This window comes from Natrix helvetica (assembly GCF_964273705.1).
Source record: "Natrix helvetica genome assembly, chromosome: 2".
NCBI classification, from domain to species: domain Eukaryota; kingdom Metazoa; phylum Chordata; class Lepidosauria; order Squamata; family Natricidae; genus Natrix; species Natrix helvetica.
In genome coordinates, this window is record NC_138552.1 from 228,316,325 (window position 1) to 228,330,835 (window position 14,511).

A 14,511-nucleotide genomic window follows, 5' to 3' on the forward strand; every position below is an offset into this window, starting at 1 on the left:
TCCGCAGCTGCTCTGGATTTAGGCAGGAGAGAAGGGAGGGAGGGCCTTTCTTCTTTCTATCCCCCCCTCCCCTCCTCCCGTTTCCTCTTTCCATAATACCTCTTTGGGTTTCGATGCATCCTGCCGAGGCAAGATGTTTCTGTGGTTTCTTAAAAGGCAGCTAATCCATCGGGAAAACTAATCCACCCCCACTGAAAGTTGGGAAGGTTTAGGGAGATAGAAAGGGGATGGGGATAGATGCCGTACAGGCAAGGGTCTGGATTGTTGACTCTAGCTAGGCAAATATTTTGCTTTTATATATAATATAATAAATATAATATAATATTATAATATAATAATATAGTATAATATATTATAATATATTATATTATAATATAATAATATAAATATTCTACTAAAATGTATATTCTATTCGTGTGTGTGTGTCTGTATGGATAGAGAGACAGACAGAAAGAGAATATATTCTATTCCAATATATGTGTGGGTGAGTCTGTCTGTCTGTCTATCTTGTCCGTCCGTCCATCCATCCATCCATCCATCCATCCTAATAGAAATATATTCTATTCCAGTATATGTATGTAGGTATGTAGGTATTTGCTTTTGTAGATTTTCTAGGTAGGGTATGTAGGTAGGTAGGTAGGTATGTATGTATGTATGTATGTATGTATGTATGTATGTATGTATGTATGTATGTATGTATGTATGTATGTATGCGCCTCCTGCCTGGCTGCCTGCCTGTCAGTCTGTCTGTCTGTCTGTCTGTCTGTCTGTCTGTCTGTCTGTCTGTCTGTCTGTCTGTCTGTCTGTCTGTCTATCTATCTATCTATCTATCTATCTATCTATCTATCTATCTATCTATCTATCTATCTATCTATCTATCATCTATCTATCTATCTATCCCATCAGGGTCCATACTGCTCTCTCTTTTCCCTTCCTTCTCCCATAAAGAAGACAGACAATTCATGGGCCAAAGCCTCAGTGACTAATGTGACTGTCATGTTGAGGTTTCTAAACCCAGATAACAGCACCCTCTGTTTTTTGCTATACTTAAGTACATAATAATGCTTTTTGACTTTGCATTTAAACATTTCTCTTCCTCTTACTGAATCTGTGATAGAAATCTCTTTTAACTCCAAACTGTTCTTGATTCTTTTTGACTGAGATGAATATATTCATTTCAGTTCTAATAGATCTAATATACCCTCTTTTGTTGGACACCATGGACCAATGGGGTTGGAATTGGCATATTGAGGATGGCCAGTTTACAGTACCCTTTTGCACCATCTCTGAAGACAACAATTGGATCTCATCTCAGGCTGCATTTCTAATGTATTTTGCTTTCAGAATATAAACTTCCTCATCTATACTTTTTCCAGAATACTAGTATTGGCAGACCTAGATGATTATTGCATTTGATTATATGATTATTGGTTATATTGAAGATTTTCCCCTCGGGGGGAGGTAATGATACAACTTGAAAAGATAATCTTGCAAAAAATATTTAAGAACAAATGAGATGGCAAATCAGATTAATTAGACTCCTTCATATTTATGGATGCTCTTGTTTATCCACTACTTGTTTAGTAAATATGAGATAAAATTAGATGTGACTAGTTTTCTAATAGAGTTGATAGGAATGGACATTTTTGAGAACTATATACAATTTTTTTAACTCTTGGAAGATGTCCAAATGTCAGATAACCATGTAAAATGCAGGCCACGCATAAGTTGCTCATTTTCATTACTTTAATTTTTAGAAAGTGGATCATTATTGCAGTTGTTGTTGGAAGGGAATTATGAGTCCATCTTTCTAAGTAAAGCAGTCCAGAATGTCTTCACCAGATCTTCAGGAAAAGAGGACACCATTGAAAGTGACCTGGAAAAGCAGATACAAGCTTATCTAGATTGTTCTTCAGCAGACATTGATTCTATTGAAAGGTAAATTGTTTTGGAAAGAGAATAATGCTTTGCTTGCATTTGAACCACAATCCCCCTCCAATGGCCAATTTCAAATGATCAGAGAAAATATTCAGAGTGTGTTTATGGAGGTTCTCAATTATCCAGGTCATGGTTGTCCCAAAGATACTTTTCCAAAAGGCAACTGGACTTTCTTGTTTTTTTCCTTCTTCAGATCTGAAGAAGCTTCTTGGATGAGAAGTGAAACCTTTTCAAGGGAAAAAAAAACAAGAAAGTCCAGTTTCCTTTTGGAAAAGCATGTTTGGGACATTCAGAATATGTATTATAAGCATTGTGGTGTTCAGTGTTTATTGGCTTCAGCTGTAATGTGGGAGTAGCTCATTCCCTCTCTGTTGTTACTATAGTAATGAAAAATATAATACGCCAAGGAGTTAGTTTCACGGGGTGAATTAGGACATGCATTGTTAAGATTTGTAATAATAGAAAATTATGTTTGCTTTAACGTAGGCTTCCCATTCTGCTTTTTCTGTTGTTCTTCCATTTAGTACCTTGAGTTTCAGTAGAAATTTTAATAAATATAAATATTTATTTCTTAGCCGCACCCTCTCCTGAAGGATTTTGAAAGGAGATATGCCTACTGCATGTTCATATGTTCACATTTGACTGGAAACTGTACCTGAAAATTTTAGTAATGTGGGGTTTCTGAGTTTTGTGACTTTTCAGTCACTATATCCATTTGTTGGTGTTTGCCCAGACTGTAACTGGATGTAATTAAAATACCATTGAATAAACAAACATTCCTTGTTTATACTTCTTAGTATTGTATGTTCAATTTATGATATTTCATCTGTAACATTACTGAAAAACATGAAGATGCTTTACCCTTTAGCTTCATTCTGCTGTGTTTCAGCTGGCCCTTCTTGTACATTCTGTTCTCACCGAAACAAAAAAGACACCTCAAAGATAAGATGTTTTGGCTGGGCTCATGCATGACATCAAGACATAATTTGTTTAATCACGGTTTGTTAAATGGCTAGTCACATGTTTCACAGTAACTCAAAACTAGGTGTGATATGAATTTTCTCTCTCAAATTAGTATTTGGTGGTTTAATGATTTGAATGAATTGTAGTAATTATAGTAACTTGAGATATTAATCTTATGACTGAAAGGACTCTTAAGGGAGACTTAGATATGAGGTGTGTTGTCTTCACACACTTTCAAAGGTTTCTTTTACGCCTTGCCTAGTTGCATGATGTTTTAATTTTATTCTAATAACTTAATTTTATTTGTGAGGGACGCAGTGGCTTAGTGGCTAAGACACTGAGCTTGTCAATCTGAAGGTCAGGAGTTCAGCAGTTCAAATCCCTAGTGCCATGTAATGAGCTTGTTGATGAATACGAGGCAAATATTCTAATTTGAATCCTACTAATTTGCATTTTTCTAAGGGGCGGGTGGCTTAGTGGCTAAAACACTGAGCTTGTCAATCTGAAGGTCGGCAGTTCAGCGGTTCAAATCCCTAGTGTCATGTAATGAGTGAACTCCCGTTACTTGTCCCAGCTTCTGCCAACCTAGCAGTTCGAAAGCATGTAAAAATGCAAGTCGAACAAATAGGAACCACCTTTGGTGGGAAGGTAACAGCGTTCTGTGTGCCTTTGGCGTTTAGTCATGCCGGCCACATGACCATGGAGATGTCTTCGGACAGCGCTGGCTCTTTGGCTTTGAAACAGAGATGAGCACCACCTCCTAGAATTGGGAATGGCTAGCACATATGTGTGAGGGGAACCTTTACCTTTACCTTAATTTTATTCACCATTCTGATTTAGTAGTTATTGATGGACTACTCGCTCTCACAGGGAGGGACTTCTCCGGGTGCCTTCCACCAAGCAATGCCAGAGGGCGGCGCCAAGGGGCAGGGCCTTCTCTGTGATGGGTCCAGCCCTCTGGAATGACCTCCCCCCCGACATTAGGACAACAACCGATCTCTGCTCCTTCCGCACGAAACTCAAGACCCACCTGTTCCAACTAGCTGGCCTGGCCTGAATTATAGCTATTCTAATCCCTCTGGATAAAATTTTAAATTAGGTTTGACTTTGAGTGTTTTAATTGTTTTTTAATTGCTTTTTGCTGTTTTTAATTAATTGATTATTTATTTATTATGTGTTGTATAATGCTTTTTGTATATCTCCTCCTTGTTATTTATTTGTTATGTAGTAAATTGTACGCCACCCCGAGTCCCTTGGTGGAGAGGGTGCGGCATATAAAATGGATGGATAAATAAATAATTAATAAATAAATAAATAAATAAATAAATAAATAAATAAATAAATAAATAAATAATAAATAAATAATAAATAAATAAATAAATAAATAAATAAATTACCACAAAGAAAGACATATGAAAATATTTCCAGTTTTGAAATCCTAAATTTCAGGTATTATCTTTTATTTTATTATAGACTGTAGTCTAAGGAGTTACATGCACAGAGCTAGGATTCCTCTAAAATTCCAAATGCAATAAATATTGCGGCAGTGTAACGATTCCAAACTTATTGACAGGTCTAACCCCCAACTTCCATCTTAGCCTGCTCTTCTTCCACATTATTTAGTGCAAGACAGACTTCAATTTTCTTGATATAGCCAAAATAATCATTGGCTTTTCTAGTACTTCTGAAATTTTAGGAAATTATATTCCTTGTAATTAATCTACTGTATCCAAGGATACCTGAATGGTGGCCAGAAGACATTTCTCCTCAAGCCATTCTCAGCAATCAGGAGACTTCAAAAGAAACCATCATAAAGAGGAACATTGACTTTGCTTGTCATAAGCTGGCTGGGAAAGACGCAAATGAAGATTACATGACCCTTGGACACTGCAATGGTCATAAATACATGCCAGTTGCTAAACAACCAAATTTCGATCATGCAATTATGGGATGTTGTAACAGCTTTAAGTGCAAGTACCAATTATGAATCACTTTTTCAGTGCCATTGTAACCTCAAATGCTTGCTAAATGAGTGGTAAGTTGAGGACTACCTATATTTACTGAAACTGACTTTCTGTTCTTAGTCATTCACCAAATGTTTTATTTTGTCAACATCTTCTAAAAAGTTCTGTGTAAGCTATAGGTTGGTTATTAAAGAATGACACATTTCTATTCTGTATTCATATATATATAAACACAACGTCTGGTGTATTGCAGGCAAAGTGTGGTGTTCCTCCTTGGTGTAGGGAGCTTACAGCTGTTTGCGCAGAGCAACTGGACTGGACCTCCTCCTGACTTACAACCTCAGGATTTTCTTCCACCTGAAATATTGCAACAATATAATGAGGTATTTTTCCTCAACTCCAAATAGTTGTGTGACTGAAAAATGCTTCTTTTAGTATTAGAGAAAAATTGGCAAATTGCTGGCTAATGTTATGCATACCTTTTTTATTGATTTAATATTTTAAACATAAATTTATAAATGATTCTAATAAAGGAAAAGTCATAAACATAAATTATAACAGTATATGGATTGATCTTTGGTCTTAGTACATTCTCCTTCAGTTATATTTGAAGGTTTAGTTGTTAAACAGTGTCACAATTCATTTTATTACAATTCCTATGTGCACTATTAATTGTTAGTAATATGTAGGACAGTCTCCTGGTGTGTTTTTGTTGATTATTTGGATTGGATCCACTGATGTTCTGCTGGTGGGACAGGTGCTTCTTCTGGGTGAATTCTCTGATTCTACTTAGCTTTGAATTGTCTCAGAATATGCAATAGAAGGTTTAGTTTTCTTTTAAGTGTACAATCCCTTCATTGTCATTATTTGACATTGTTTCTTGCTACTAATTAATGCCATGCGGATGTGTTTCCTTCACACCAACATTTAAAGTAGGTGAACAGTCTTGCTGGTGGATTGGATTCTCCTTCCCTGTGAAATCTGTCTTTTGGGGAGCAAAGAGATTGCTGTTGTGCAAGGGGAAGTTAACTAATTTTGGATATAGCCAAAGCTAGGTGGTTTAGAGTAAGTCAGGTAATAGGCTATGCCAAGGCTGTCAAACTCCTCCCCTCAGGCTGATGTGTCATGCGCTGGCCACACCCACGCCCGGTTTAGTGAAGGGGAAAAAAATCCCAATATGTCACGTAACGCTGCCATGACAAAGTAAGTTTGACACCCCTGGGCTCTGCGAAGCATATGCAGGGATGGTTTGCAAAGTGCCCATTTTCAATGCATTTTACAGTTCTCTCTTCTAGAAAGCTTGGTCCAGCTGCTTTGAGAGTCTCCCAGGTTGTTTCTTTAATCCTGCTCAAACATAACTATTGTGGTGAATGTATTGTCATGTATGTATGTGTGTGTGTGGACTCTAAACGAAGACTGTGAAGCAGCCATCAAAATGAGCCGTTCAGAGAATGTGGTTCCCCTCCTATATGAGCCTTTGCCACAGTGCCAGTATGGCAGAGTTGGCAGTAAAGCTGCACTTGAGATAGGTGTGGGAGTGAAAAGTTAAAGCAGCCAAACAAATGAAGGTATTTTTCCTTCAGAAAGAGTGGATGGTCCAAAAGACAGGAAAAGAAGTATAAAGGCCCAGCAAGATGAAATCACAATACAAAAAAGAGGCTGACCATTAACAGGAAAAAGAAATCTCAGAGAGTGAGGATTTAAGACAGGAAACGGTCAAGAAAGAAACATTGATGCCTACCAATGGTGGGATTCACTTACCTTTGCTACCGGTTCGCAAATATGAGCGGGCTCGTGCATGCGCAGAAGGTCGTGCTTTATGTCAGGGTGGGTGGGCAGAGCCTCCAGCAACCGCCTCTACTGGTTCGCCCGAACCGGTAAGAACAACCTCTGATGCCTACTCTAGAAATTGAATAAAGTTAAAGTTAAGTTAAGTAATAATAGTATAGAGCACAGCATATAGGCAATTGTAATAAAATAATAGTGATTGAATAATAATAGTGTAGAACAGCGATGGCGAACCTTTTGTGGCTTGCGTGCCATAAGTGGGGGGAGCTCAGGGGGGTCGTGTGCGGGCGTGCTGCACCCATAATGCAATGTGCGATCCCCCCAGTGCACATGCGCGCAGTACAGGCGCTTCCCCCCCATTTTTACATGCTTTTTTCGTCCTCCCCAGGCTCCAGAGGCTTTATAGGAGCCTGGGGAGAGCGAAAAAAGCCTCCTCCGTCCCTCCGGACACCCTCCAGAGGCGTCAGGGAAGCCTCCGGACAGTCCCTGAAGCCTTTGGAGCGATCAAAACGATCCTCTGAACAAACCGAAAGTGACTTCAGGGACCGTCCGGAGGCTTCCCTGACGCCTTTGGAGTGCTCAAAACGACCCTCCGAGCAAACCGGAAGTCACTTCCGGTTTGCTTGGAGGATCGTTTTGAGCGCTCCAAAGGCTTCAGGGACTGTCCGGAGGTTTCCCTGACGCCTCCGGAGGGCGTCCGGGGGGGTGGGGGAGGCTGTTTTCGTCCTACCCAGGCTCCTATAAAGCCTCGAGCCTGGGGAGGGCGAAAAATGGCTTTAAAAAAGGGTGAACCTAGCTGGCCAGCGCGCGCATGTGCGCTGGCCAGCTGACAGGGCAGCGCCTCGCGTGCCCTGACAAATGGCTCCGCATGCCACCTGTGGCACGCCTGCCATAGGTTCGCCATCACTGGCATAGAATTAGGAATTGTCATAATAATACAATATAGTAATATAACAGTTCATTTAGTGACCGTTCAAAGTTACAATGGCACTGAAAAGTGACTTATGATGGTTTTTCAAACTTACGGCCATTGTAGCACCCCTGTGGTCATGTGATCAAAATTCAGACACTTGGCAACTGACTCATGTTTATGAAGGTTGCAATGTCCTGTGTCATGTGGTCACCTTTTGTGAGCTCCTGACAAGCAATGTCAATGGGAAAATCAGCTTCACTTAACAGCATTACTAATTTAACAACTGCACTGAGTCACTTAATAACTGTGGCAAGAAAGGTTGTAAAATGGGGCAAAGTTCGCTTAACAACAGAAATTGGGGTCTCAATTTTGGTCGTAAGTTGAGGCCGACCTGTAGTAATTATCATAGTAATGTAGCAATGTGACACACATATATAATTTGTGAGTTGCAGATAGATGCTGCCTTTGTCTTCCTCTTGCTCCAAAGGATCTCTTTGAAACTGAATCCAAAGCATTACAGGTGGTCCTCAGCTTACAATGGGTTACTTAACTATTCAAAGTTATGATGGATGATCCCAACAGCTACATACAAGCTATTTTTGCAATTATGACGGCTGCACATACGTATCCCACAGTTGCTTGATTGTGTTTTGGGTGCTTGGCACCTGGTTCACTTTTATGATTGTTTGCAGTGTCCTGCGGTCATGCAACTGTGATTTTCATTCTGTTTTGCTGATTTCCCATGTTTACTTCTGGTTTCTGGCAAAAAATACCCATTGTGGAAAATTGGTTCACTTAAACCATGCTGTTCACTTAACAAAGCTGCAAAAAATGTAAAAAAAATAATAATTTGGTCTGGTTATGTGATGCCATGACTTACAACTGTAATTCCAGGCTCAACTACCATCATAAGTTGAGGACAACCTGTACACAGCCACTAAACTGTGGTGTTTTAACATGGATGTTGTATTGTGCCTTCTAAAATAATGCAAAGCTGCCTAATATGATTTTCTTTTTTACTGTTCCAGGCCAGTGCATTGTCAACTGCTATCTTAGGGATGATGGTTCTAGATGGTGAATCAATATACAGCTTGGTCTCCCAACCTATCTTGTTGATGCTGGCTAGAGTCATCCTTGTGAATTCCAGAAATAAGCTAGAAGCTATTCAGGTAAATATGAGCCACGGTGGCGCAGTGGTTAAAATGTAGTACTGCAGGCTACTTCTGCTGTCTGCTGTCTACCTGCAATTGGGCAGTTCAAATCTCATCAGGTTCAAGGTTGACTCAACCTTTCATCCTTCCGAGGTGGGTAAAATGAGGACCCAAATTGTTACGGGCAATATGCTGACAATATAAACCGCTTAGAGAGTGCTGTAAAGTGGTATATAAGTCTAAGTGCTATTGCTATTGCTAAATACCTAGAAGCTATTCAGCTATGTAAAAAAAAAGATTGAATAATTGTTCTTCCTTCCAGATTAGGAACCATTAAAGGGTCAAGGCCATATTTTCAGGCTATGCTTCTTTTAGAATGTTATTTTATTCTTTCACAGCCATAGGAAACTAATGCAAGCACGTAAATGCCAAATAATGCCATAATAAATGCCAATGTTTTGAATATTGGAAGGTTCTTTGAATTTAGTTGATCCGTTTGCCTTTGCAGCTCACTTTATCATACCTCATATCCTGGTGAGCCCCTTGTGAGCTTTTCTGAGTTCTCCCTGGGCTGTGACTAAACTTGGCATTTTCAGACAAAAAAGCAACTGTTCTGCCCTTGAGTTGTGCGTCATTATTTATTGATTGGATTTATATTCTACTTCTTTGTTCAGGGATTGCTCAAGAACGTCAATGTAAAAATACAAAGGTGCAAATTAAAACAAAAGGTAGCGACAATTCAAATGGCAAATACTAAAAAAAGCAACAACCCATATTTAATCTAGACTGCAGGTGCCATGATCTTTTTTTCAGATCTTCTCATTGTTAAACACTGTTTAACTGCCAGGTGCACGAAATAAAACCAAATAGAAATACATCAACCTGATGTTTAAAAATATATATATTTTCTCACTTTTAGACATTGCCCTGGTGGACACTGCGATGTATTAATCTCCACCAGCAGCTGCTAGAAGAAAAGTCACCTGAACTCTTTGCTGTTGCCCAGGCCTGTATACAACAAGGTATAATTGACATTGTCATTAACTATTAATGTAGATTCATTCTTAGTTTGTAGCAGGGGTGTCAAACTCAAGGCCAGAGGGGCGGATCCAGCCCACTGAGTGCTTAGATCTGCCTGCAGGGCCTCCCTAAAAAAGTGAAGAGCTGGCTTGCGGTGCCTCTGCCAGCAAAAACGGAGTTTGGGAGAGCCGTGTTTTAGCTGGCAGAGGGTTTCAGGAGGCAGTCACAGCCAAAAATGGAGCTTAGGTGCCTGTTTTCTCTGGCAGAGGGTTCGGGCCACCATAGGTGTCCCCCGACACAAGTGATGTCAACTGGCCACGCCCACTCCAGCCCCCTGAGGTCAAACACAACCTTGATGTGGCCCTCAATGAAATCGAGTTTGACACCTAATAATAATAATAATAATAATAATTTGGATTTATTAGCCGCTCCCTTTCCAAGTAGGACTCGGGGCGGCGTACAATGGAGCATAAAACATAAAAGATATATAACAGCACATAAACATACATAAATACAAAACACACATACACGCATACACGGAGGAGGTAACAAATTTCATCATTTAGACAGCTAAAAATCAGCATTAAAATACCCCAAATTGTAAAAACCCAATATGCAATTAAGAATTAATATTTAAAGACAATTTAAAAAACAGTTAGGAGGAATAAGAGAAATTACGATTGAGCCAGGCCAGATAATTGAAAGAGGTGAGTCTTCAGCTGTACACGGAAGGAGCGGAGATCGGAAGTAATCCTGATGTCACGGGGGAGGTCATTCCACAGGGCTGGGCCCATCACAGAGAAGGCTCTGCTCCTGGGTGTCGCCCCCCGGCACTGTTTGGCGGACGGCACCCGGAGAAGTCCCTCTCTGTGTGAGCGAATTGGTCGTAGGGATGTGTGGGGCAGGATGCGATCCTGCATATAACTAGGCCCTGTGCCATGAAGTGCTTTAAAGATCATAATCAAAACCTTGAAACGCACTCGGTAGACCACAGGAAGCCAGTGCAGCTCGCGCAGGAGAGGTGTTACAGGGGAGTATCTAGTCCTCCCCATAATCACCCGCGCGGCCGCGTTCTGGACCAACTGTAGTCTCCGAGTGCATCTCAAGGGAAGCCCCATGTAGAGAGCATTGCACCTCTGGTTTATAGGGATTGCATATAGCACCTCTGGTTTATAGGGATTGCATTGCTACCTCAAAGGCTCACCTTATTTTTTAGGATTCTCTTTAATCCGAGAAAACCCTAGGAACAAATGACTTTCAATGCAATTTGTTTCTGATGTAGGAAATCCTTATTCTGAAGGTCATCTTGTTTAAATTCATGGTCCCTGGCTATTCTTAGAAGTGTCTAATGAACCATATTTAGTTCTGCCCATGAATTGTCTAGCATATCATTTGAACTAGGAATTTTGGCCTCTTCCACTTAGAATAAGCCTAAGAAAAATATCACAATGCTTTCCTAAATGTCATAGTGTAGCAGTAGAAAAATCAGCCCTCCAGACGTGAAACTATCACGTTAATATTGAGAGATGCTGGTGGTTCAGCAATATTAAGACGGTTTCTTTACATTCCTGATCAGCAGCTTTAAAGGACTATTATGATTATGTTTGTGGACATTTGCCTTTTGATATTGTTTCTTTAGGGGTGTATTTTTAGCAGTGTATGGTGAGGGAGGTTTTCCCCCACTTTGTTCTGTTTTTATGGGGAGAAAGTAGCTATACATTTGTATTTGTGTGTGAGAAAGTGTGATTGTGTGTAAGGAGCCATGATAGCACAGTGATTAGAATGCAGTACAGGTTCTCCTCAACTTATAACCATAATTGAGCCCAATATTTCTGTTGCTAAGTGAAACATTTGTTAAGTGAGTTTTGCCCCACTTTACCGCCTTTCTTGCCACAGTTGTTAAGTGAATCACTGTAGTTCTTGTTAGTGATCTGGTTGTTAAGGGACTCTGGATTCCCCTTTGACTTTGCTTGTCGGAAGGTCACAAAAGGGTATCAAATGACCCCAGGACACTGCAACTGTCATAAATATGAGTCAGTTGCCAAGTATCTGAATTTTGATCACATCACCACAGGGATGCTGTAGCTGTTGTAAGTGTGAAAAACAGTCTTAAGTCCCTTTTTTAAGTGCTGTTGTAACTTCGAATGGTCCTTGAATGAACCATTGATCTTACAATAGTTTACAGAGCTTACAAGCTTACAGAGTTAAAAGGAGTTCAATCCTGACCAGTTCATGGTTGACTCAGCCTTCCATCCTTCTGAGGTAAAATGAAGATCCAAATTGTTGGGAGCAAAATGCTGCCTCTGTAAATTGCTTACAGAGGGCTGTAAAACACTGTGAAATGGGATCTTGGGAGTCCTAGTGGACAACCATTTAAATATGAGCCAGCAGTGTGCAGCAGCTGCCAAAAAAGCCAACACAGTCCTAGGCTGCATCAACAGAGGGATAGAATCAAGATCACGTGAAGTGTTAATACCGCTTTATAATGCCTTGGTAAGGCCACAGTTGGAATACTGCATTCAGTTCTGGTCGCCACGATGTAAAAAAGATGTGGAGACTCTAGAAAGAGTGCAGAGAGGAGCAACAAAGATGATTAGAGGACCGGAGACTAAAACATATGAAGAACGGTTGCAGGAACTGGGTATGTTCAGCTTAAGAGAAAGAAGGACTAGGGGAGACATGATAGCATTGTTCCAATATCTCAGAGGTTGCCACAAAGAAGAGGGAGTCAAACTATTCTCCAAGGCACCTGAGGGTAGAACAAGAGGTAATGGGTGGAAACTAATCAAGGAGAGAAGCAACTTAGAACTGAGGAGAAACTTCCTGACAGTTAGAACAATCAATCAGTGGAACAGCTTGCCTCCAGAAGTTGTGAATGCCCCAACACTGGAAGTCTTTAAGAAGATGTTGGATAGCCATCTGTCTGAAACAGTATAGGGTTTCCTGCCTAGGCAGGGGGTTGGACTAGAAGACCTCCAAGGTCCCTTCCAACTCTACTATTGTATTGTATTGTATTATAAATGTTATATAAGTCTGTGTGCTATTGCTATTGTCTTTGTGTCATTATTGACTCCTGGCAATTACCTGGATTGGTCCCTGCAGTTTTTTCCACAAAGGTTTTTGGAAGTTGTTTGCCACAACCACCACCTCAGGGCTGAGAGACAAACACTGGTCCACCTATGCTTGTGTTTAAGGTGGGGCTAGAATCCTTGTTTCCCAGTTTCTAGCTTGATGCCTTAACCACTACCTCACTTTGGCTCTCAGGGTTTTTGTAGTGTGAGTCTGTTTCATTATTTTTTTAAATAAAATTTTTTGGGCGGCATTGATAAGATTTTTGGCAGAGTAGAGTACTATGGCTCGGAGCAGTATTTGGGCAGAAAGATCTTTGTGCAACATGCTTTGTCTCTGTGATGTTGCGTTTATATGTAAAGAGTATATGTCTCTTTCTCAGCAACATCACTTCCCTATTTATGGAATTAAAAATGGCTGTGCTTTGTGGGACCAAATGTGCAATTTCGTAGTTGGAAACCTAATCCTCACCATGTCCTTAAGGATGAGAAGTTTGGTGGGGAAGACAAGCAAGAGAACCCATGCTGATTTTCAGCAGTGTTATTTTTAGCTGTATTTTCTTTGCTGTTCTGTCTTGGGAAGAACATCCAGACAAACCAGAAATAAGCCAGAGATCTGCCCCTGGACATAAAAGCATGATTAAAACAAGTCTAGATTTATAAACTCAAGTGCAAAAGAAAAAAAAAGTAAAAGTATGTTTTGAGATTCAACTAATCCCCTGTTAAACTGATGAAATCCTGGATTAGCATTCTGTGTAAACCAGGTCTGTTCTGTATCAAATTAAGCATTATAATAAGGCTGTGCAGTGCTCCAGTTTCAAAGGGGAAAACTGATTTAGAGTATGCATATGTGTGCATATTGCATCTCCTTAAATCAATGGCTTCTCCACCGTGATCTTATGAGAAGATACAGGTCCATTAACAAATGGCTGGCAGGTACAACATGCATGCCTATGTGCACTCTGAATCTTTGAAATTGGATCACTGAATAATTATCCACTTACATTTCCTCAGTCTTAAAAGTGCTGCAAGATCAATTCAAAGACATATCTACCGTTTCCTACAGTGACGGAGAAGAAAATAATAACAGCAAAAGTGATCCCATTTTGGCTTATCCCAAATCAGTGACGGCTATCACAAATAACAGAGTGTTCAAGATTGGATTTTGGTAATTCTTAAACAGTTGATAAAAAACTCTGTGCAGCCTCATTATATGAGTGGGAAATATATTCTCCTTACGTTCTGCTTGCAGACTTTAAAAATTGACTTTCTTAAAAAAAAAGATGCTGCTACTTGAGATAATGTACCATTTACTTGTTTATTTTTCTTCTTACAAAATAACATTAATCTTTATTTAAACTAAGATGTAGTAATGCTGACTAATGCTTCTACGAAGGCAAATTAAGAAATAAGGCAAATTAGGTTTGCAAGATAATACATTATACTTTAGACCAAGATTTCTCATATTTAAAAGCGTATTATATCATGACCATATTAGATTTGTCAGTATACTAAGCATCTTTTTATAGAAATTATATCATTGCACTATTACTAATATCTTGTGACTTTCATTTTAAAAACATGAAACACTTGTTTAATAAATAGAAAATATTTAATAGACTTGTCATTCAGTACATGAGTGCAGAGTTATAATTCTTTTATATTATACATTTTTATATAAACATCTAGTTTTTGTTCTCATTCTC

The 14,511-nt window shown here is 39.5% G+C and overlaps 1 protein-coding gene across 1 annotated transcript in view; it reads left to right on the forward strand.

The window, feature by feature from the left end:
* Positions 1 to 14,511, forward strand: part of TTC27 (tetratricopeptide repeat domain 27) — a gene marked incomplete at its 5' end in the record, with an annotated part of 133,596 nt that overhangs the window by 19,872 nt on the left and 99,213 nt on the right. Inside the window, 4 exons of the mRNA XM_081940443.1 lie at positions 1,758 to 1,938; positions 5,119 to 5,248; positions 8,595 to 8,735; positions 9,637 to 9,739. Of these exons, the coding sequence (XP_081796569.1) occupies positions 1,758 to 1,938; positions 5,119 to 5,248; positions 8,595 to 8,735; positions 9,637 to 9,739 (555 nt within the window). The remainder of the gene's footprint in view (positions 1 to 1,757; positions 1,939 to 5,118; positions 5,249 to 8,594; positions 8,736 to 9,636; positions 9,740 to 14,511) is intronic.